Source organism: Falco naumanni, chromosome 13 (assembly GCF_017639655.2).
Source record: "Falco naumanni isolate bFalNau1 chromosome 13, bFalNau1.pat, whole genome shotgun sequence".
In the NCBI taxonomy this organism is placed as follows: domain Eukaryota; kingdom Metazoa; phylum Chordata; class Aves; order Falconiformes; family Falconidae; genus Falco; species Falco naumanni.
The window spans coordinates 16,916,321-16,936,471 of record NC_054066.1 but is presented as its reverse complement, the minus strand read 5'-3'; the positions used below and the strand labels follow the sequence as shown (position 1 = coordinate 16,936,471).

General features: G+C 46.4%; 2 protein-coding genes and 1 long non-coding RNA gene across 3 annotated transcripts in view; 2 read left to right on the top strand and 1 right to left on the bottom strand.

Annotated features, from left to right (window-relative positions):
- Positions 1-432: 432 nt before the first annotated feature.
- Positions 433-7,875, bottom strand: GMNC (geminin coiled-coil domain containing). Its single transcript, XM_040613565.1, has 5 exons — positions 7,765-7,875; positions 4,836-4,992; positions 4,642-4,727; positions 3,111-3,227; positions 433-1,644 (listed from the first exon to the last, which is right to left on the bottom strand). The coding sequence occupies exons 1-5, from the start codon at positions 7,873-7,875 to the stop codon at positions 1,000-1,002; spliced, it is 1,116 nt and encodes a 371-aa protein (XP_040469499.1). The 3' UTR covers positions 433-999.
- Positions 7,876-10,190: 2,315 nt separating this feature from the next.
- OSTN (osteocrin) overlaps positions 10,191-20,151 on the top strand; it is a 104,306-nt gene continuing 94,345 nt past the window's right edge. The window contains exon 1 of the mRNA XM_040613890.1: positions 10,191-10,304. Coding sequence (XP_040469824.1) covers positions 10,290-10,304 — 15 coding nt within the window. The 5' untranslated portion in view covers positions 10,191-10,289. The remainder of the gene's footprint in view (positions 10,305-20,151) is intronic.
- On the top strand, positions 11,120-11,755 carry LOC121097124. The gene is made up of 2 exons (XR_005830788.1): positions 11,120-11,268; positions 11,574-11,755. It is a non-coding gene; the product is annotated as an uncharacterized LOC121097124 (long non-coding RNA).

Here is a 20,151-nt window from a genome sequence, read left to right as displayed (position 1 = left end):
AGCCAGGGAGCAGCTTCCTTTTATGAGGACTTCCAAAATCAGGCAAGTAAACATGGAATAAAATCTATCAAAAGACCAGTGGGATGCTGCAGGCAAAAGGAACGCATCCTTTGCAGAAAAAAGAAGTGCTCTGAGTATATACAACCCACAGATGAGAAAATCTCTGCCATTGATATATTAGGCCAGAGCTTTGGCTGGTGATGGCAGTGTCGTTATTCTACAGAATCTCCAATTTTAGTTCCTGTTCCAAGGCTCAAACCTTTTAAACTCCTTTTATCTGACAGATTAAATACCATTAAAGCACAATGCAGCAGCAAACACATTAGTCTCTTCATCACACCTTACGAAAATCCCCTGACCTTGCTGAATCACTTGTAATTAAGTAGCCTCCAGCCAACAGAAGCAAATCCTGTTTATTTTGAGGCATCATCAAAGAATGTGACAGCACCATGCAACTGCAGGTAGGTCAGCCTAGTGTAGCACATTAACAAAACCCCGTGGTTGCCTTAATCCAAGGCAAGCTGTGTAGATAGGAGAGACACGAATCACTTAGAAATTGATGATCCTCAGCCTCCAACCTATGCCTCCTTTGTTGTCTGTGGATATCTGTGAGAGAGGCGCTGTTTCCAATCTGTATTCCCAAAATGCTTTCCAGTTTGGTGCACGCAGGAGTGATCATCAAAGCTGAAAGCACTCCAGACTGTAAACTGCCAGATAATAAGGAACAGCTAATGACAGGAAAAACATGAAACAAGTGAAAGCTGGTATCTCAACACAGGCACAAAAGAAGTGGAACCAATTTTAGGATCTGGCCTGGGGCAAATAATTGTCCAAGTGCAACCTGGAGCCACACCTGTGAAAATCTGGGAGGGAATGAGGAGCAGGTAGGTGACAAAGTAGCATTTAACAGAGCCCTTTGATGCCTGAACCTGCCTCAAGCACAAGATGGAAGTGTCTGTCTCCTACAGCCCCCTATGGCTGACCCTCAATGAAGGTGCATTATTCAGCCTGCTTGGGCACCCAGGTGAATCTCCACCCTCCATCATCATCCCTGCGCACAAAGGCTTGTCCTTGGTGGAAGGTGTGCGTTCTCACATTTCGGTGAGGACTTAGGGATGTTGTGAAGGCCACTTCTGTTTTGTTGGGTGACAAATCACCAGTCAAATAAGGCAACCCATAGGCTGGGAGGGAGGAAACACTTGGCACTGATGAGGAGACACATGGTGCTGAAGAAAACTGTGGAAAGAAGGGAGAGTCCTCACTGCATGGATGGTTACTGCTGCTAGCTGGAGGCACACGGCTGCAGCTATATGCTGCTGCTGCTCCTTCACTGCAGTCATAGTCTATTACTTCACCAGAGCTCAGGCAGTACGTGTCTTTTCCAAGGTCTGTGGATAGGGCACTGTAGTTAGCTGAAGTTTCATCAATGGTGTTGACATCTTTTAATCCTAAAGTCTGCAAGACCCAGCTGTCCACAGCAGGGCTGGCTTGCTCTTCACAGGCACTGAATTCATTAAAGAGGTTTCTTCTAGCTTTGGAAGCATGAGGAGTTTCTTGAGGGACAAAGCAATGGTCCTCTTTTAATCTCCTCTTGGTGCTTTTGAGAATAGCACAAGTTTTTTGGCCATGGCAGGATAGCAGTTTCTAAAAAAAAATAAATGGTGGAGAAAGAAAATTAAAATCTGAATTTCTAACTACCTGGAAGCAACAGGTGTCTGATCTCAGATTTTAGATGGGCAAGATGGTTACTACGTCCTTATAAAAGATCCTTTTTCTTCCACCCTGTGCTTAAACATATCAACACGACTATTTTGTGTCCTTACAGTCTTTGCAACAATCCAGTCCCTGAAAGAGAAGAATTTGATAATGTCAATAAGGCCTGTGCTTTGATCCCATCCTCACTCAGTACGGTGTGAAATGAGAGCCCCCGCCTGGCTGTATGGCACTGCTCCGTGCTGCTGCTGCCAGCAGCGTTTGGCAGGTGAGCGGGATGCAGGGGGAATGTGGCAACCCGACAAAGAGGGAGGATGCGAAGGTCACTCATACTGGGCAGGTGTGATCCTGGCCAGGGAGCGTTCAGAGCAGAAACTGAGTGGCGCTGAGCTCATTAATCCACCTCAGTTATCATTATTCAAGGTCAAGGGCCCTTCAGGCACCAGGGATGGTCAAAGGAAGGCAGGAATAATGAGGAAGCTCCCCACCACATCGTGAATTCATTGCTCAGACACCTCCTGTGATGATTTCACACTGCATCCTCCTCCACATGACAGAGGGGTGGCCATGTCTCTGTGCTGTGTCCAATGAAGGAGACTTTTTCTACTGCAAGGAGCCAGGTCGTGGCATTGGAGGGGGGACATGCCACACTGTCACCTCAGAATAGGATGTAAAAGGAAAGTCTGCTATTTTTTGCAGGTTTTTTTACTTTGTGCCCAATCCACAGAGATGAGAAAATGATTAAATTTTCAGTTTCATAGACAAGGCTGGAATAGTAAAAAATGTCTTTAATACAACAAGAAACAATTATCTTTACTTTCTTTTGGACGAGAGAAAAATAATCAAAATATTTACTTAAGAAAACCCTTTCATACTTAGGTTGGATGAAATATTCTGTTAAATTGATGTGCCTAAGTTTGTATTTCACTTTTTAAAAAACCCACACAACTTTTTAATTAATATTTTTTTAAAAAAATCAGATCAGTATTCTAATGTAAATCACCCAAAACATAAAAAAGGAAAAATTATTCCTTACCATAAAAGATAATTGACAAAACAGACACATTCAAGAAATGTATGTTCAAATTTGAACTTTTCACTGAAAAAAGCATTAGATGGAATAATTTTACCTTGCTTACAAACTGAACTTACTTATAAACTACACTTAATTATGTCTTGGGCTATACTGTCTCCATAGTCAGAACCTGATAGGATGTCATTCCTGGAGTAAACAGTCACCTTAGATCCACGACCAGAATTTGGCAGCTCTGTGAAGTTAAATAGATCTCACACTGCAGGTTGTCTGTTCTCTTGGGCTTTCCATATATTTCACTGGCATGTTCCTATTCAACCCGTTTCTTCCACACACGTCTATACAGCAGGTTTGAACACAATACCTTGGCTTTTTCTTCTAAACACTTAATCAGGGCAGAATTCAGGTATTGTCGGAGGTTATTATTTTCTTCATGTAACCTAGCAAGTTCCTCTTCCTTCTGAAGCAAAGTATCTTGAAGCTGTGGAATAGAGATATTGATGAATAGATGTTGACTCTGTAACTTAATAGCAATTGCCCTATGGTACAGGCTGCTTTGATTTGATGATCTGGGTGTTTGCTTTGTGAACTCAACACACCCGCTCCAGCCTCTTCTCTTCATAAATCTAAGCGGCACGACTGTTCAGTTTTCAGGCAACTTCCTTTATTCTTTAGTGAGTGTTTGAGAAGATCACTTGGAAAAAAAACCCCTGTAAGCATGGAATAATAACAGAACAGACTTACAGGTAGCCCGATGAACAGCCAGAAACCATCACGGGCATGATAGTAGCTGCCAGATGTCCTGAGCAGCAGTAAGCATCCCTTTGCACCCCTCTCATTCCCATTTGTAGTTGGCTGGCGGAGAAAAGGAGAGAGAAGCTGCAGACTCACAGTTTATGGGGGTAGGGTGCAGAAGGAAGATGCAACTGCCATTCTTTATGATACAGTACCGCTCGGTGATCCCTTCAATCCTGGACCCTACTGTGCCAATCCCAGTGTATATACAGAGCTGAAATAATCCCAGGTCCCAAGAGCTGAACAGATATGTTTTGATTTGCTGATGCCCAACACTTTTTCATGAGAAGTCTACGTATTTGCAGAGATTTTTGTCTCCTGATCATAGCTCTGGAGACTTTTTTAGGAGGACAAAGAATCTTCTGCCAAGGACCTTGGGCACCTGCTGACCACAGGCTGAAGAGCACAGATTGAAATGACTGTGGTAGAGCCAAAGAAAGAAATACAGTGGTTTCTGGAACTAGGGTTTGATTCCAGGGACCTTACAGTTAGTAAATGAGTATCTATCAACTTCACTGTGTCAAAATATCATTCCAAGTATTTGACCAGACTGATCTGTCTGGGGTTCCTTCATCTAGAACTGTTCAGAGTTTCTCCTGCCACTTGATGGGATTCACAAAAAGGGAAAGAGAGAAAATAAAGTAACAAGGAAATACTTGTTGGTCAACGGCTGATCCTCCATATAAGTAGGTAATTCTGGTGGAATCACTTCTCATGAAGTTAATCCTAGTGGACTCAGGAGGATGCACACACTGTATTTTTAGTCAACAGCATGAGGCTCTGCATCGTGAGGGCCTGAGGGACTCCTTGGTCATGCCCCTGGTCTTCTCTAGCACCAAGGCAGCTGGCGCAATATGCTGTAAAAGGGGAGGGATGAACAGGGTATCCCACAACAGTTCTTCCCGCTTCATGGGACAACACGGGGGAGACATATACTTCAAGCAAGGAACAAAACCTACCCACGTAAAGCAGTTTGCCAGCGTTTCCCACATGCGTGCCAGTGAGAGGGAGACCTGCTGTAAACCAACCCAGAAGGTGCGATACATGATACAGGGTAAAAGAACTGGCGGGGAGAAACCAGGGGGGCGCGGAGCCTTTACCTGCTTGTTTCTGTAGAGCTGGGAGGACAGCTGGTCTCCCTGCCACACTGCGTCCTGGGCACCGAGCTGCGGGCTGCAGAGCTGGCCTGGGGGGGCAGACCCGGGGGGTTAAGCCCGCTCCCACCTCCTCGCCCAGCCCGGTTACGCACGGCGGCCGGGTCCCCCCGCGGCGGCGGCGGCGGGCGGGCACTTACCGGGCGGCCGAGCCTCCCGCCGGCCCTGGCTGTGCGGCGGCTCCGCGGCGCGGACGGCGGCCCAAGTCTCCTTGGAAACCCCGGCGGGGGCTGGCCAGGGGCAGGCGCAGCCCGGGCCCCCGGCGATGTCCGGCTGCGGGCACGGCCGGCCGGTGCTCTGCGGAGGGAAGGGGCCGTGGCGGTGGGTTCCCCCCGGGGTACGGCGGGCCCCGAGGGGAGGCGGTGTCAGCCCCGCACCGGCCCCGCCGCATCCCGGCGGGAAGCATCCCAGCGCTGCGGGGGCTGGTCCCTGCCCCGCGGGGAAGCGCTCCCACCCTCCGCCGCCTCGCTCGGGGTTTGCTCGGGTACCTGTCGCAGAGGAGCCCCGCAGCCCCTGCCAGGCGCCGCCTGCCCCCGCGGGAGCTGCCAGCCCTGACCCGCTGCCCGCTGCCCCCCCGCCCCGAGCCCGGTGGCACCGCACCGCCCTGCCCCCCCCCCCCGCCGCTGCTGAGCGCTGGGCAGTGCCGCCCCCGCCGCAGCCCTCCGCGGCAGAGGGGCTCCGGGCTGAGGTGCGCCAGGAAGGTGGCCGAGTTTCCTGCAGTCCCTTGGAAATACTGCTGAGCCAACCCCGAGCCGGTTTAAGGTGAAGGGAGGACGCGGGCTGTCCTTGGCCACTCCGTTCCTCCCACCTTGGGGGCTCGATTCGGCTCTAAAGCAGCACAAAGCCAGCAGAGACCTGCAGGCTGCTCGCACTCTTTTCTGCCCCTGCAGTTCTGCGGGAGTCCCAGACCGCACAGTAGCAAAACCTGGGGTTGTCTCTGGATTCACCCCTTTCCCTTCATCCAAATAAGCCCCAAGTGCAGCAGCTCTCAATCTCTGCAAGGCAACGGCAGAGTTTAGAGCCTCGAGCAGGGAACCTGCTCACCCATGGGAAGGCACAGCAGCAAAGACTGCTCTTGCAGGTAGACGAGAGCCCTCTTCTTTCCCCATCTTAAAGAGGGCACAAAACCTGCTGCAACCCCCCCAAGGCAGAGAGACCAGCTCCTCCCTTTCTGACTCCAGGTCGACAGAAATGCAAAGAGCACTTACCATGTTAGTGGCAGAATGAAATGCAGGTCTTGGGAGCACGTTTCTGTTAAAAGCCCCAGAGAGGTTTAAATGGCTCTGAAGGAGGGGGAGAGGGGGGAGACCGGGGAGGCGAGTTTAATCTAAAGGAGCTCCCAGTGACGCCTCAGAGCTCTCCTGAAACCCAGCAATCTGATTTGGTGTAAAGCTGTCAAACTTGTGACGTGAATAAACAGCAAACTTGCTGAAATCAAAGTCATTCTGGCCCCACAAATCAACACAAGGAAGGAGGGAAAAGAAAAGAAGGAGAGAGAGGGGAAAAAAAAAAAAGCCTCCACACACTTCAGGACAGCACTGAACTGGTGTGCCTGAGTTTCACTCCAGGAAATGAGCAGGGATCCAGGGAAGCATCCCACATGTTCAGAGCAGGGCTGCTGGTGTTGCTGGTGAGTGTTTTGTTTTGTTTTGTTTTGAAGCCTTGTTTGCAGTTGTAAAATCCAGCAGGAAGAAGCAAGTTTGTCCAGCATGACTGACTGAGGGAGTGGGTTTTCCACAGCTTCCCAGGGGTGTGTAGAAGCAAATATGACTTAAAGCACTTCCGTGGACAGCTCTGAGGGAGAAAGTGCAGGTTTCAGAATAATAGCATGCAATGACAAGCTCCTGCAAATACCTCACTGTACTAGGAATTAGTTTTCTGTCAAGACCCAGGCTTCCAGAAGATCTCAGGATATAAATGCTGTGACAGTGGTATAAGATTTACTATCATAAAGGGTGATGTTGCAAAAGCCATATGCAGGTGTGTAAAAGACAGAGATTGCCAGCACATAGTCACTTCTAATTCACATCAGATTTCCACAGCAATTAAAATCCGTAGATAGGCTTCAGTTGTTCCCAGGGAAAAAAAAAATTATCAAACCAAACAACTCTTCACTGCGAGTCTGTCTTTGAACAGCGTAGGAGACAGTGGAAATAAAGCTAATAGCAGAGCAGTTGTTCAGTCAGGATCCTGCCTCCTGCTATGGCAAGGGCTATTCAAGGAGGTAACTGGACCTGCCTGCACACACAATCTGCAGCCACCCAAGGGTGAGGCTGGGCCAAAGGCAGCCCATGCTGGCATATGGGATGGTCTTTCATTTCTCCCCTGGAGGATGCTCAGTGCCATTTCCCCATTAGCAAGGCTCAGGGACAATACAAACCATGAGGACCATTTGCCTTCCATTCTTTTATTACTGGCATATTTTCCTAGGTTGCTGCCCAAGGTGAACTGACAGCTATGCCACATTAAATCACTGCCATCTCCCACCTTGGTTATGTTTTTCCCAACAGAGGCATTTTAAAAAGGGCTCATGCTCCAAATCGGCACCACACCCAGCCTTGGGTCACTCTTTAGCTTAACTAAACCTCAGTTCTGCACAGTATGTTTGGCAACAGCTGTGATAACCCACAGTCTTTGGGCGCTAACCCATCTCCTGCATGGCATCAGGGGGCATCTTTTGGTTAGCAAGAAACACAAGCTCTATGAAACACTTCCAACCAGCGCCAAGGCCCAGCGCAGCCGTCCTTGGTTTAGCTTAGTCCCTTTGTCCTTTAGCGGGCTGCCTCAGGGTGCTTCCTGGGGTGCCGTGGCAGCAATGATTCCCTCACCCCAGGCAAGGGCTGCTACCCTGGGCCCGGCAGGCCTGTAACACGTCGGGAACGGGTCGAGGGGAAGCAGCAGCCCCGAGACCACCGGCAATAGGCAGGAGAGGCTGTGCGCCGGGCAGCCTCTGCAGCGCCGGACGGTGAGGCAGGCAAGCCCGGGACAGGCTTCAGGAGCGCTCTGGGCCGGGAGCAATCCCGTGCGGGGAGTAAGGGCCCACGGATCGCCTGCAGCCCCTCCGGGCACCGAAGCCTCGGCCTGGGGCCGCCCGAGGCAGCGGCCATGTTGGGCTGCCTCCGAGGCGCGGGAGCGCCGGGCCCGGCCATTGGGGGAGGCGAGCGGCCCCGGCGACGTCATCACCCCGCGCCCGCACGCGCCGCGGGGCGCAGTGGTGGCCGCGGGGCCGTAGCCTCGTCCCTCCTGCCTGGGTCGGGGCCGCCCTGCGCCTTCCTCCCTGGCCACATGGTTCCTCGCCTGGCGGCCCGGGCAGCCTAGGGGGGCGCCTGCCTAGCCCCGGGCGGGGTGCAGGCAGGTGCAGAGGAGCCTGCAGTGGCGAGGCCTAGTGGGTGAACTGACGGGCTGCCCCGCGCAGCGGGTGCCGGGCTGCCCCTTGTAGCACCCCCGAGTCATCTCGTAGCTTGGCTCTCAGGGACAGAGGGCAGCTGCAGGGAGAGGAGAACTGAGCGTCTGAACATCGCGTCTAGGGAGGGACATGGAGTGGGCAGTTTCCCTCCCGCGTTGGGTGGGTGTGGGGAGAAGCGTTTCTGGCCCAGGGCTGCTCCTAGACAGGGCCCTTTGCCTGGCGCACTGCTGGCGGCTCGGCCTCCACTTCCTCTTGGCAGAGCTCTGTGTGCTTAGGCATGCTCTTTGCCTCTGAGAAGTGGTGGGAGGAGTACGGGCACGCTGTTGGGGTAAAAAGCAGGTATGAAGAAAAGCTGTGGTCACTCCCATTGTTGCTCCTGCACAGCTGGTATTGTGTTGGGTTGTGTTTAGACTGTGCTTTGCTTTCTGAGCTCAAGGAATTCATGTCAACGCACCGTGCTGTGGTTTCTATGTTGGGGAGTGAAAGAAGGTTCATGGGTAAAAGACTACAAAGTCCAGCCCAGGAGGCTGATAGGTTTGGGGAGTTAACTTTTGGGTGACTGTCAAGGACAGACAAATGCTGTTGGTGTAAGAGAGAAAGAGCTGATTTTGCAGAATTGCGTATGGACGTCACACACAATGAAGAGAAGATCTTCAGGTCATAGTAGCAATTACACATCGATGTGTAGTGAAAACAAAACCAAATAACAATCATCTGCTAATTCTTTTCCTGTTCATCTGAGGCAGCCCCTCTCAGAGCTCTTACTGCTTGTTTTAGCTAATGATATACTTCTTTAACTGTAAATAAAAATTCAGGGATGAAATTTTTATCAAGACTGCAGTATTGTTTTAGTGGAGATAGGATTTCACCAAGTGTGATAGCAGCTCTTTTCTGAAGTTTTGAGAACACGATAACACATATTGCAGTGCGTTAATTCCCCTGTGTTCTTTGTACCTATAATTTCTACTGTAATTTTAATGATTTTTCCTGTTTAAATGACAATGATGAAGCTAATCCTTCAGACTGAAAAAAAACCCGAACAACAAACTTAAATTTTTTTTCTGGTTTAACTCATTTTAATTTAGAAATGGCCCTAAATTTGTATTTCGACCGTTGTGAACTGGGTCTCACAAGAGATGGTACACAGAAGAAAAACTAATTCAACTTTTATACTGGACTCACAACAGTGTATGTTACTTTTCATGCTAACACCTGCATGGGTGTCCAGACTCACTCCAAATCCTCTTCACTTTTTCTTCCATATTACTGCTACAGAGCTACTTATCTCTCTTAAGGATGTTTAATATATCAGTGGCAAAATAGAGGCTCACTTAATAACTCCAGATACTAACCTATAGTCAGGTACACACATGTGTCTGACATCTGCATGAATCTGTGATTATGTTTATGAACTAAAGGTGTGATTAGTTAAACCTGATGAGACTAATTTGCAAGAATGCTTTTGAATGGAAATTTATGCAGATACAGGTTCTGGTTGTTCTCTGATCAGTCTTCCTCCTTGAACGTGGGACTAAAAGGCACTTCCCAAATCCAGTCCCCTGCTGTTGAGACATTCTTAAACTTTTCAATCTCCCTCTTAAAACTAATTAGGTTATTTTCCTTATGTTATTCCCACTGTGAGGCTCCACCATACTCTGAGCTCTGATGGCTAGACACTTTCTAGTTTCCAGTCTGAGCGTATTCATAGCAGGTATAATCCCTTCTGTCCTTGTGCCAAACTCTTGCTTTAGTTTAGACACTTCTTCTCTCTCTGTAGTGTTTAGCCTTGTCTTTGCAGAGTGTTGTCACATATTGTCTTTTCCTTTGTTTTTTAGGTCAAAGAAGGCAGTTTTTTTTACAGTCTTCCCTAACATAAACACTGCAGGAACCCATCTCAGAGCTGACATTAACCTGTTTTTCAGACAGATGACCAAAATTCCACAGCCGGCTCTGTAATGCACTAATGTTTAAAAGAAAAGCATTGACAAATCTTTCTCTCTTTTTATCTCTTCCTGGTGCATTTTAGGATAATATTTACCTTTTCCATCACTCTCTCACACCAGTTACTAGTTTTGAAATTATTGTCAGCTGGCATTAAATACATCTGAGGATGTAATTAGCTGTAAAATGCAGTTAGTCATCTGATTCATGATGGCTTCAGTGCTTTCTTCTGGTTTCAAATGAAGGCATGCAGCATGTTCAGGTATATATGATTTTGCTTCTGTGTTTTCTGGTATATGCTGGATGAGATTTATTTCTGTGATAGATCCCTAGAAGGGAATTTGGTATTACTAATGCTTACTTGTCTGTATTCAGAAAAGGGGGATTTTTTTTTTTTTCCAAGGAAGTAAGTTGTATTTTACCAGTAGTATAGAAAAGGATAACATTTTATAGTGATCTAGAAACTTAATTTGAGTAATGGATATTATCTGATGGGCTTGTATCTTTGTGGTACTATGTAGGTTCAAATTAAATAATGAAAATCCAAATGAATATCTATCACATTCAGTTAATATTGAATTGCTTTGAAACTGTGGACTTTTAGAAAGTGTCTTAAGTTCAAGGTGCTGAGAAATTATGTTCCTCCAGATCTGCAGTTATCTTCTACATTTATCCTTTGGGTAGCAAGTGTGCAAGGAACTCATTACCTGTGCAGACATTAAGATTTTGAAGGGGTATTCTTTATTGGACGTGATTAATTTTGAACTGGAAAATCACTTTACAGTCAAATCACATTTCCTTGTAATAATGGAGTTCCATGGATTTGCAGACATGCTTTGGATTTATCCGATAAAGTTGAAGTTTTTATGCATAGGTAGCAACCCTTTTATGTATAGAATATCCTTGCAAGTGAAATACGTAAGTGGTATGTTTGAGTAACGTGTGTGCCACGTGTTGTGTGCACAATTGCTCACCCATCTCCTGTCACCCCTGTTCTGTTAATAGTTAATCTTTGCTTTCTCCTGTGGATGTAACTGTTGTTTGACAAGGGGCAGAAGATCCCTGCTTTAAAGGGAGATCTGTTAGGTAAAGCACAGTTCACTACTCATGAAGATCTAGAACTAGGAGGCACTTCTGGGTCATCTTTTCCCATCTCCTGCTTTAGTTAGGCAGTCAGTTCATAAAACTTCAATGCCAGAAGTCCATTGGTTTCTCTTGTGACACCGGTACTACTTCTTACTTCTTGACTATTTGTTCAAAATGTTAATCTAATTTCTGATCTAAATTTATTCATGAAGATTTTGTGACTTTTTGTCTTTCTTGGACTTTAGCTTTTACTTTTGCATCCTGTGTGCTTGTGTACTTGCCATTTTCATATACTTACATACAACATTCTATGCTATTTTTGTCTGGTTTTGTGTAATTGTTTTTGTATTTTCCTGACCGTCTGAGAAGCACTTAACACACCTCTAGTAATAGACTTTGTCTTCTGTCAGTGTGGGTGACTATTTATTTTTTCACATCCCTCTAGATTGCAATTCGTTACACCCCCAGGTACAGGAATGAGGACTTGTGTCCTGAAATGGAAAGGCAAATGGAAGAAGTGCTGGTTTTGTGTAGCACAGAGTATGTTTATGGAATTCACTACTACAGAATGGCATTGAGAGCGAGAACATTGTGGTATTAAAATAAATCAAATAATGCTTTTTATCATTCTGGAGTGTTCTTTTGAATATTTTCATTAATTCTACTGTGTATATTGATTTTCTGCCTGAAGAGGACACTAATTGCCCTCGTTTAGTGTTCTGTGGGCATGTTATCTCACAATGCATCCCAGTCCCTATGTATTGCATATGTCTTGCCCTTTTCTTTTGAGCATCTGGAACTGTATCATAAAAAGTGAGGTCCTAAAGAAATACAGATCTCGGGTACGGCTTTTGACAAACTGGTGGGTTCTCCTGTAAACTACAGGTGGGAATCTGTTACTGTTACCAGTCTGATTAATGTATGGAAGAGGAGTATGTTCTATTCCTGTGTCTGATGTTATACGATTTTATAGCAGCACTTAAACATGAGGTCTGAAACCTCAGAACATCATCACCCATTTACTGTATAGACCCAAGTCAGTCTCTGCATCTCTGTGTTTAGGTTCCTCATCTATCAATCAGGAGTGGTGTGTCTGCTTAGATTTTATATTTCTGTAACCAAAAATGTACTCGTGAAGCCCCTGGCCAAGTGAGCACCTTTGTTCTTGGCTGTGACCACTGAGCTCCACAAGAGCAATATTAATTGTGAACAGAAAAATTCCCCTGAGGTTTGGAGGCTAATTTGATAGGAGTTTTAACATAAACCTTGATGTAGTTTTGGAAGTGAAGCCTATTCTTGTTCTGGCAGCAGCAGCATTGCTTCTGTGTTGGTGTTTGTCCATCCAGAGGTTACCACTGAACTGAGTTGCCATGCAGCAGCTAAGTAAACCTTTCATCACAGAATAGTGATTCAGCAGTGTAAACAAATGCACCGAGGTAGTCCCATGGTTAAATAACAGATGACGGGAACAGTTTCTCTTGACTGTGTTATGAGTGTTGACTATCATGGTTTGGGGAAATGGCTGAATCTATGAGAGAAAGGCAGGTGTGCTGAAAAGCCATGTTTTTCTCCATGGTGTTTTCTATTGAAGTCAAACTATTTTGCAGGGAGACCTGCCAGAAAAGCTTAGCTCACGGGTTTCATCCAAATCAGATGAATTTTCATGGAACCAGATGCAGAGCTGAATGGGGCCCCATGTCTAATAGCCACTGATGCATGCATCTGCCTGCTTCATAACCTGGGCTGTGAGCTCCTCCAATGTGTACCATGCTGCCAGTACCTATGTACTGGGCTTCACCTATTTAATAGTGCTTTTCCTCTTGGCTGGTGCTCAGGAGTTGGCAGCCTGGCTCGCCTCCATTTCTCTTTGGGTGCAGAGCTGGGCACTTTCCCTTCTTGGCTGGCGGTTGGGAGGTTTGGCAGAGATCTCTGATCTGAGTAAATATATGTGAGGGCATCTCTTCATTGCAGAGCTGTATGGCATTGCCTTCCCTAATCAATAATGAAAGAAAGATCCTAGGATGTGTGGAAATGTGTCAGGGGTCAGAAGGTGAAGGATGTTGTTGTCACGAGCTGAGAAAGACGTCAGGGCTTTTGTGCACACTCTTCAAAGGCTGAGTTAAAACAGTAAGTCACTAGGGAGATACTCAAGTAAAACAGCTCTGACTGTATACATAAAATTTCCAGCTTCTAGCTGATGCAGGTAGTAGTTGATGAACTGGTGATGAAAAGGAATTAGTTGGCTGGTAATTCATCTGAAAGATTGGCAGAGGATTTTACAAGCTTACACCAGAGCTGGCTGGAGACAATAATCTCTTTTCTTGAAGAATGCTGAGGTCCTGACGCCCAGCTCGTTGGAATGAAACCTGAATGCTTTTTAATTCTCTGTGAGAGTTTTTTTGTTTTTCCCCTCTTTGGTTTTTGTTTTAGGAAGGAACAAAATGTTTCATTGTGATTTTGTCAATGATTTTGATATAATGGATTAAAAGAGTAAATGTCTTCCAAATCCCAAAGCCTTTTAAAAGAAGAATTCCATTCAAAACACATCAGAGCTATTTTCTCCTCTGATTTTTTTCCTGAAATTTAATTTTAAGCAAAAGTTTGCACACTTCAATGGCAATGTGGGTTCCCTTGCAGCAATGATGTGCAGTGGAGAATAACTGTGAACAGGAATTTTATTTGTTTTTGTGTGTCCAGTTATACTTTATGCTATCCTGGAGGTGAAAGGCGGGGGGGGGGGAGGGGGAGGTTTGCATCCACTTGGCAGCCTTGTGCTGTGCCAAAGACATGTAAAAAGGCCTCGGAGTGAATAAGAAACAAGAAAAGTCTTTGGTTTTTAGCTGCCCCTGGATGAGAGAACAGGGTTCATCGATGCCTTACTGTAATTTTATAATTCCATTTCAAACTGTAGTAGTGCAGCAGGGAAAGAAAGAAGAGGTTAGTACAGTGCAAGAGAGCAGGCTTCAGAAAGGAGACTTTTTTCTTTTGGCTCAGGGTTCTTCTTCCTGGTCTCCTGATGTGACTGGAAGGAACAGAGACTTAAATGGCAGCTACTGAGCTGCCCAGAATCTCCTGTGGGTTCTGCTTCATCTTTCTTTTCTCTGTTTCTAGTCAGACAGCAATGAGACTTTTTGACATCCACAGAACCCCCTGTGACTTGTCTGTCATCCATAGCTAGAACTGAAGCTCAGCAGCCTCCTGACATGCACGTTGGGACCCTTGTTGGCTCAGGTCAACGTTCACTGACTTCCCTCTTAGAGGTAGAAGGGTGTACCGCTGTGTGAAAAGCAGCAGGTTCATCTGAAGCCAACTAGTTTAACCTGGGATGCTGCTATTAGGTGTTGAATGTTCTTTTGTGAGTCCTCAAATTTCAAGGGAGTTTGTGTTCAGTGATAGGACTTAGACCTATCTGTGATCTCCAGCGCCCAGGAGGTACAAAGCTGCAAGGAAGAGTAAGTAAGGGCACCTGGTGCCTCAGGCATGAAGGAGCTGTGGCCCCACAGAACTTCACTGAATACTTCACTGGGAAACTGAAAGGCTCTACAGTGCTCATTTCTGGGTTGGCTGCTGGTCAGCAAAGTGACCTTCAATAATTTACTTTTATCTCTATTTACCCCAAATGTGTGACGAGGAAGATGCTGTATTAGATGTTCTTACTGAGGAATAGTCGTCTGTAATTGCTAGTGGCCTTATTTTCAAGAGTAGCACTGATTATGGCATTTATTCTTTCAAAGCTAAGGTTTGGTACCATGAATTTGGAGGGATAGCTTATTTCTGAAAAAAGTTTTGGGTTTCATGCATTCCTGGATGTCGGTGTGTTTGTGGACACCAGAGGGCTTGCTGGCATCCCTCCCTCTGGCCGCACCCCTGCAGATCAGCAGGGTTGTTCAGCAGAGTGAATCCGAGCGCCTTCGCTCCGGTTCTTACAATTGGATTTTAATTGGGGGGGAGGGGGAACTGAGCAATACAGAGGCATAATGCCCTGCTCACCCTTAATCTCAGATGGTGCTGTGTGAGAAAATTCTGATATTTCTAAATGCTAAAGCAGAGAGAAAGGCTGGCTTGTTTTTGGGACAGCCTGGGAGCAGCACACATTTATCTTTGATTTATTCACCAAATTATTTCCTCTAATAAGTTAAGGTCCATAGTGTGTTTTTTTTTCTTCTTCTTTTTTTTTTTTTTTTTATTTTTTCCCCCCGCAGCTTATACTTTTTCACTAGCATTTTCCAAATCTGAAAGAATTGCTTGATTTTTCTCTAATGATGTATATCTGTGTATTTATGCCTTCTGGACGTAAATGCCCTCAAACAAGACCAGCTTGGGCTCCTAAAGCACCTGTCTGGGAGAGAGGGACTGGAGTCTTTTTCTGCACTAGCAGCAGTTCATGTGTTTTATCTGGTAAAACCCAAAACAGTGCTGGAAGCAAGACTCAGGAGTTGTGTCTTTTTCTTTCTTTTTTTTTTTTTTTTTTTTTTTTTTTCTTCCCCCCTCCCCGAGAGTTGTGTCCTGATCAGTGGGGTATAAAGTTATTCTTGCTCTCTTTTTGCTGCAAAGAGTCTTGAATTGGCTTGGCTAGGAGCACTCCAAATCCTGAAAAGGTGGTTATGGAGTTGAGTTATTTCCAAGATTTAGCAGCAGCTTCCAAAACTTTTCAGAAGTACAGGCTGGACTTGTCATCACACCCTTCATACAGATTTCTCTGGGGTTTACCTGAGCCTCAGTTGCCCCGCAGGGATGTTTAGATTTCATAGGATTTGTGTGTGAACATACACAGTAGAGAACTGAGCTGCTCCGTTGCAGAGGAGGCGGCAAAGTGCCTCCTCAATGGTGGAGAGTAGGCTGAGAAGAAGAGAGAGCTCGCTAGCAAAAGCAGCCAGTTTCACCTGCAAAGGAGACTGAAGGCCAGGGCAAGCGCAGATTTTCTCAGAGGAGGGAGCAGTTATGGGAGGCAGCAGGAAAGCAGGTGGGATAAGCACAGCAGGGAAGCAGCCTGGAAGACTGTTGAAGGGCCAGGGCTGGCGGAGACAAGAGGCTGGTGCAGAAAGAGCAGAAACGGGGGAGAGGAATTCTTTCACGGCTGTACCTTCACAGGCTCCATCAGCCCCAGGAGGATAACAGCACTTCCTCCACCTTACAGCAACAACCTTTTCAAGTGCATCTGTGATCAAATAAAAGTTGCCAATGGGAGCACTGCAAACACAGACTTTGTTTCAGTTTATCCTCCAAAGCAGGCAGAATGATTGCACTAACAGTTAACTACAAGCACTTCAGCGTTTATTTGTGGGTGATATTTAGGTTACCTAAGTAACTGAATAGTCCAAGGAGGTGCGAGAACCTTAGGATAGGCAGGTTCTGCATTGAGGTGTTGTGGACCGCTTTCTAGAAGTCTCTAGCACTCTCCGTTGCCTCTAGGGAGCCTGAGTTAATACTAGGCAGCGTGACTAGTGCCATGTCCTTTCCCAGATCAGGGGGAGTATGCGAATTCAATTTGGTATCAACAAACTGAGTACACAAGAACTTTTTTTAGTGTGACCCACCTAGGTCTGGACCATCACTGGACTTGCTCTAACTTGCTATTTTCACTTATGTTTAAGAAAAAACAAAACAACAAGCCAAAAAAATGCCAAAACCAACCCAAAATGGTTGTGGTTTTTTTTTTTTTTTTTCATAACTGCATCTCCTGAGGTTGAGTGGAGCAGTTAGCATAGATGACCACCGTGTACTCTACTGGAGATTGGGTTGTTCGCAAGATACACCCAGTCACACCATTATTTGCTCAGGTACGCAGGTGATGCTACGCGCTGCATGCTCACCTCCAGGTGCTGCTGCTAGCCGGCCTGTCTCACCCTCCTGCTGTTGGCTTTTGCTCTGCTTTACCCACTAGTTAGGCTGTTACTTCACGAAATGTGTTTGACTGGTTTAAAAACAGTTATATCACAGGGTTCCCCCATTCAGTGCGTAACAGGAAACCTTGATCCGCAGCACTGGGAAGCGAGAGGCAGAATGGTTTTGGAGGTTAAGGTGCTGCCAGCAGCCAGCCTTGCAGCAGCGGGTTAAGCGGGGCTGTCCCTGCAGACTGTCACTCACCAGACTTCTTTTTTTTTTGAGTTGACTTGCTAGGATTTTTCCCCTCTCCTCCCACCCCTTCCTCTTCTCTCTTTCTTTCTTTCGCTTTATTCTTTTTCTCAAGTCTCTTGATTTCATGCTGGCTTTTTAAATTGAGGATAAAGTTAATTCACCGCACAATGCCGCAGCTGGAATGAAACATGGCCAGTCGCCCGTGTGGAGGGGAGGGCTCCATGCTGGCTGGTTGCATCTCCTAAGGCCACTGCGGGCTGTCACCGATTTATTGATAGTGCCTCTAGCAACAAAGCAAGAAGTTAACTAATTATGAACATATGGTTCAGCTCATGCTTGACTCAGCAGCCACCTTGTTAGCCTGGAGCTGCCTAGGTGTTCAGAAGCAGGAGAAGAGGAAAGTTTTGGGTGGAAGGTGTGGTCCAAAGTCCCACTGACAAGCCAGAGGGAGACTTGATTGATCCTAATCTATTCTTTTTGTTAGGAGGCGGCATGCTGCTGTCAGGAACAGCTTGGTAATAACAGATTTGTGGCCTCTAAGTCCTTGTGGTTATAGTCAGCACGCGACACTCGGTCGGCTCCTTGCATGCTCTGTACTTAATTGGTCTCAATGGTGGGGTCTGAAATGAGACGGTAGTTCAAGGTGCAACACATGCTACACCTGAAATTGCAGCCTGTGAGCTGCCGCACAGATGTCAGCTTTTTACCAGTGGGCTTACCACTGGGGACCCGGAGGGTCCATACAGAAAGGGACGTCTGAGAGGACCCTGCAGATTTTCAGTGCTTAATATGGAATTAATTAGAGGAAAATCTAGAGAGAGAGAGTGTGTGACTGGTAGAGGAACAAGGAAGGAGACAGAACTTGTTAGGAAGTTCATCAAGGTGGATTGCAATTTTGTCTGCATTGAGTGGTCAGCATGCATAGTCTGGACACAGGAGAGCAGTTAATGGGAATTGATACCAGCTGAGGGGGGAGGAGGGTGTCTCTTTCTGTCCATCTGTTGGTCTTTCACAAGTGAATTGAGCTGTGCCACAGGGTTCAAAACAGTGTAGTCAGAGGCTATTTTTTTTCCATGGGTGTACATAATCTCCAGGAAGAGTAGGCTTATTGCTGTCCAGACTTTTAAAACAGTTTTAGGATTCTTATGGTTTACTTAACTGGAAATGCTGAGTGTAGAAAGATAGCAATTTCAATAATAGGCAGCAGAAGGAACTCCAGGGATGAGTGGTTTGGCACAACCAACAGACGGGTTATTTTATGACTATCTAGACAAAGCAAAAGTGGGCAGAGAAGGCTATCTGTGTACTGGGATGCATTAGTAAGGCCACAACAGGTTGGGGAAAGTGGTTAGAGACCTCTACTAGGCACTGATGAAGCTGCATCTGAAGTACTGCATCTAGTTTTGCTCTTCACAATGCAAGAAAGCTGTTGACAAACTGGAGAATCTGGCAGTAGGGCCACTAAGCTGGTTGGGAGCCTGGAGCACACGAGGGAACTAGGTTTGCTTAGCCTGGAGAAGAGGGCTGAGGGGGTCTGATGGCAATCTTGCACTGCCGTGGGGGAGTATAGAGAAGATGGAGACCAATTTTTCTCATACATGCACAGTGAAAGGACTCGGAATTTGTCAAAAGCTGGGACAAGTTATATTCCAACTAGATATGGAGGTGGAGCAGGGGGGGACCAAACAACCCAAACATGATAAACTGGGGAGGCTATGGAATTGCTGTTCCTGGAGCTTTTCATAACTTACCTCGGCCAGGTCCTGGGCAGCATGATCTCGGTTTGAAAAGGGCTCTTAATTTTCCTATGATGAGGCTGCAGCTGGAGCACAGCTCGGGGCCTGGGGCAGGGTGGCATGGCTCACATTCTGTCATGCACGGCTGTGCTGGCTGGCTGGCGGCTCTGGTGTCATACCACAATGCACATGGCAATTATCGTGGTCGCTCCTATAATGTAATGAGTCAGAACGGTTAATTAGTGGGTAAAGTAGGTCTGTATGCAACAGTTTGGAATATAATTCACCCAGATACAGCAATAGCTTTTCTTAGCAGAGGCTGTGCTTTAAGCTGTGGTTAGCTGGCTAGGACAGAAATGGCTTTTGAGGCTAAATAAGTGCCTACCTCTCAGCTATTTCTTATCACCTCCTGTAGGAGGATGCTGCAGCTGCAGACGAGTTGGGGACCAGAATGTGAGAGGCCCCTATGAGATCTCATGCTGCTGCTGAAGGTGGTTTGAGCTCACTGGCTGACTGCACAGCTGCAGGTTGGAAGCACTGGTGTAACTTGTACTACAGATTCAGGGTACTGAGATGTTAATCTCTAGTTAACAGTCACTTAGAGGAGGTGGAAGAATAAATTCTCAGTCTATTAAAGCTGCTCATACAGTGGATTTCTGACCCAAGTTTGTGTTTGCCTGTGGTTACCACCTCTAGCTGAAAGCTTTGCCTGCTATGTAACCAAATAAGAATAGTTCTTGCTGAGATCTCTTAAGTCAGCATCTCTGCTCTGATATATATATTAGAGAACTAAGACTAAAAATTCAGGCTTAAATTCTCAGTAAATTCTCATTTGTATCACTCTAATAGTGTGAGAGAGAAATCTGAAGGAACCTGACTTAAGCCCAGCATAACACCTTATAAGCGTGTCTGCATGGTGCAAAGCAGCTTTGGAGGAAATAGGAGCCAGGATTTGGAGCTTCCCTGTTTCTCTCAGGATCCATCTGTGCTCTGTTCTTTACCCAGTGACGCAGCACGGGACAGTGGACACTCAAGACAGTGTCATCATTCATCACTGCGAGAAACAGCCACTGCTTTGATTTGTGCAGGTTATTTCAGAAGGTGAGACCATGTTCTTGAAAATTCAAAGGAACTGGGCTCAGATTTGAAAGTGTCTGGATTGGTTGGTGGTTTTATACCTAACTTGGAGAAGGAGCTGGGGGTGAAGAT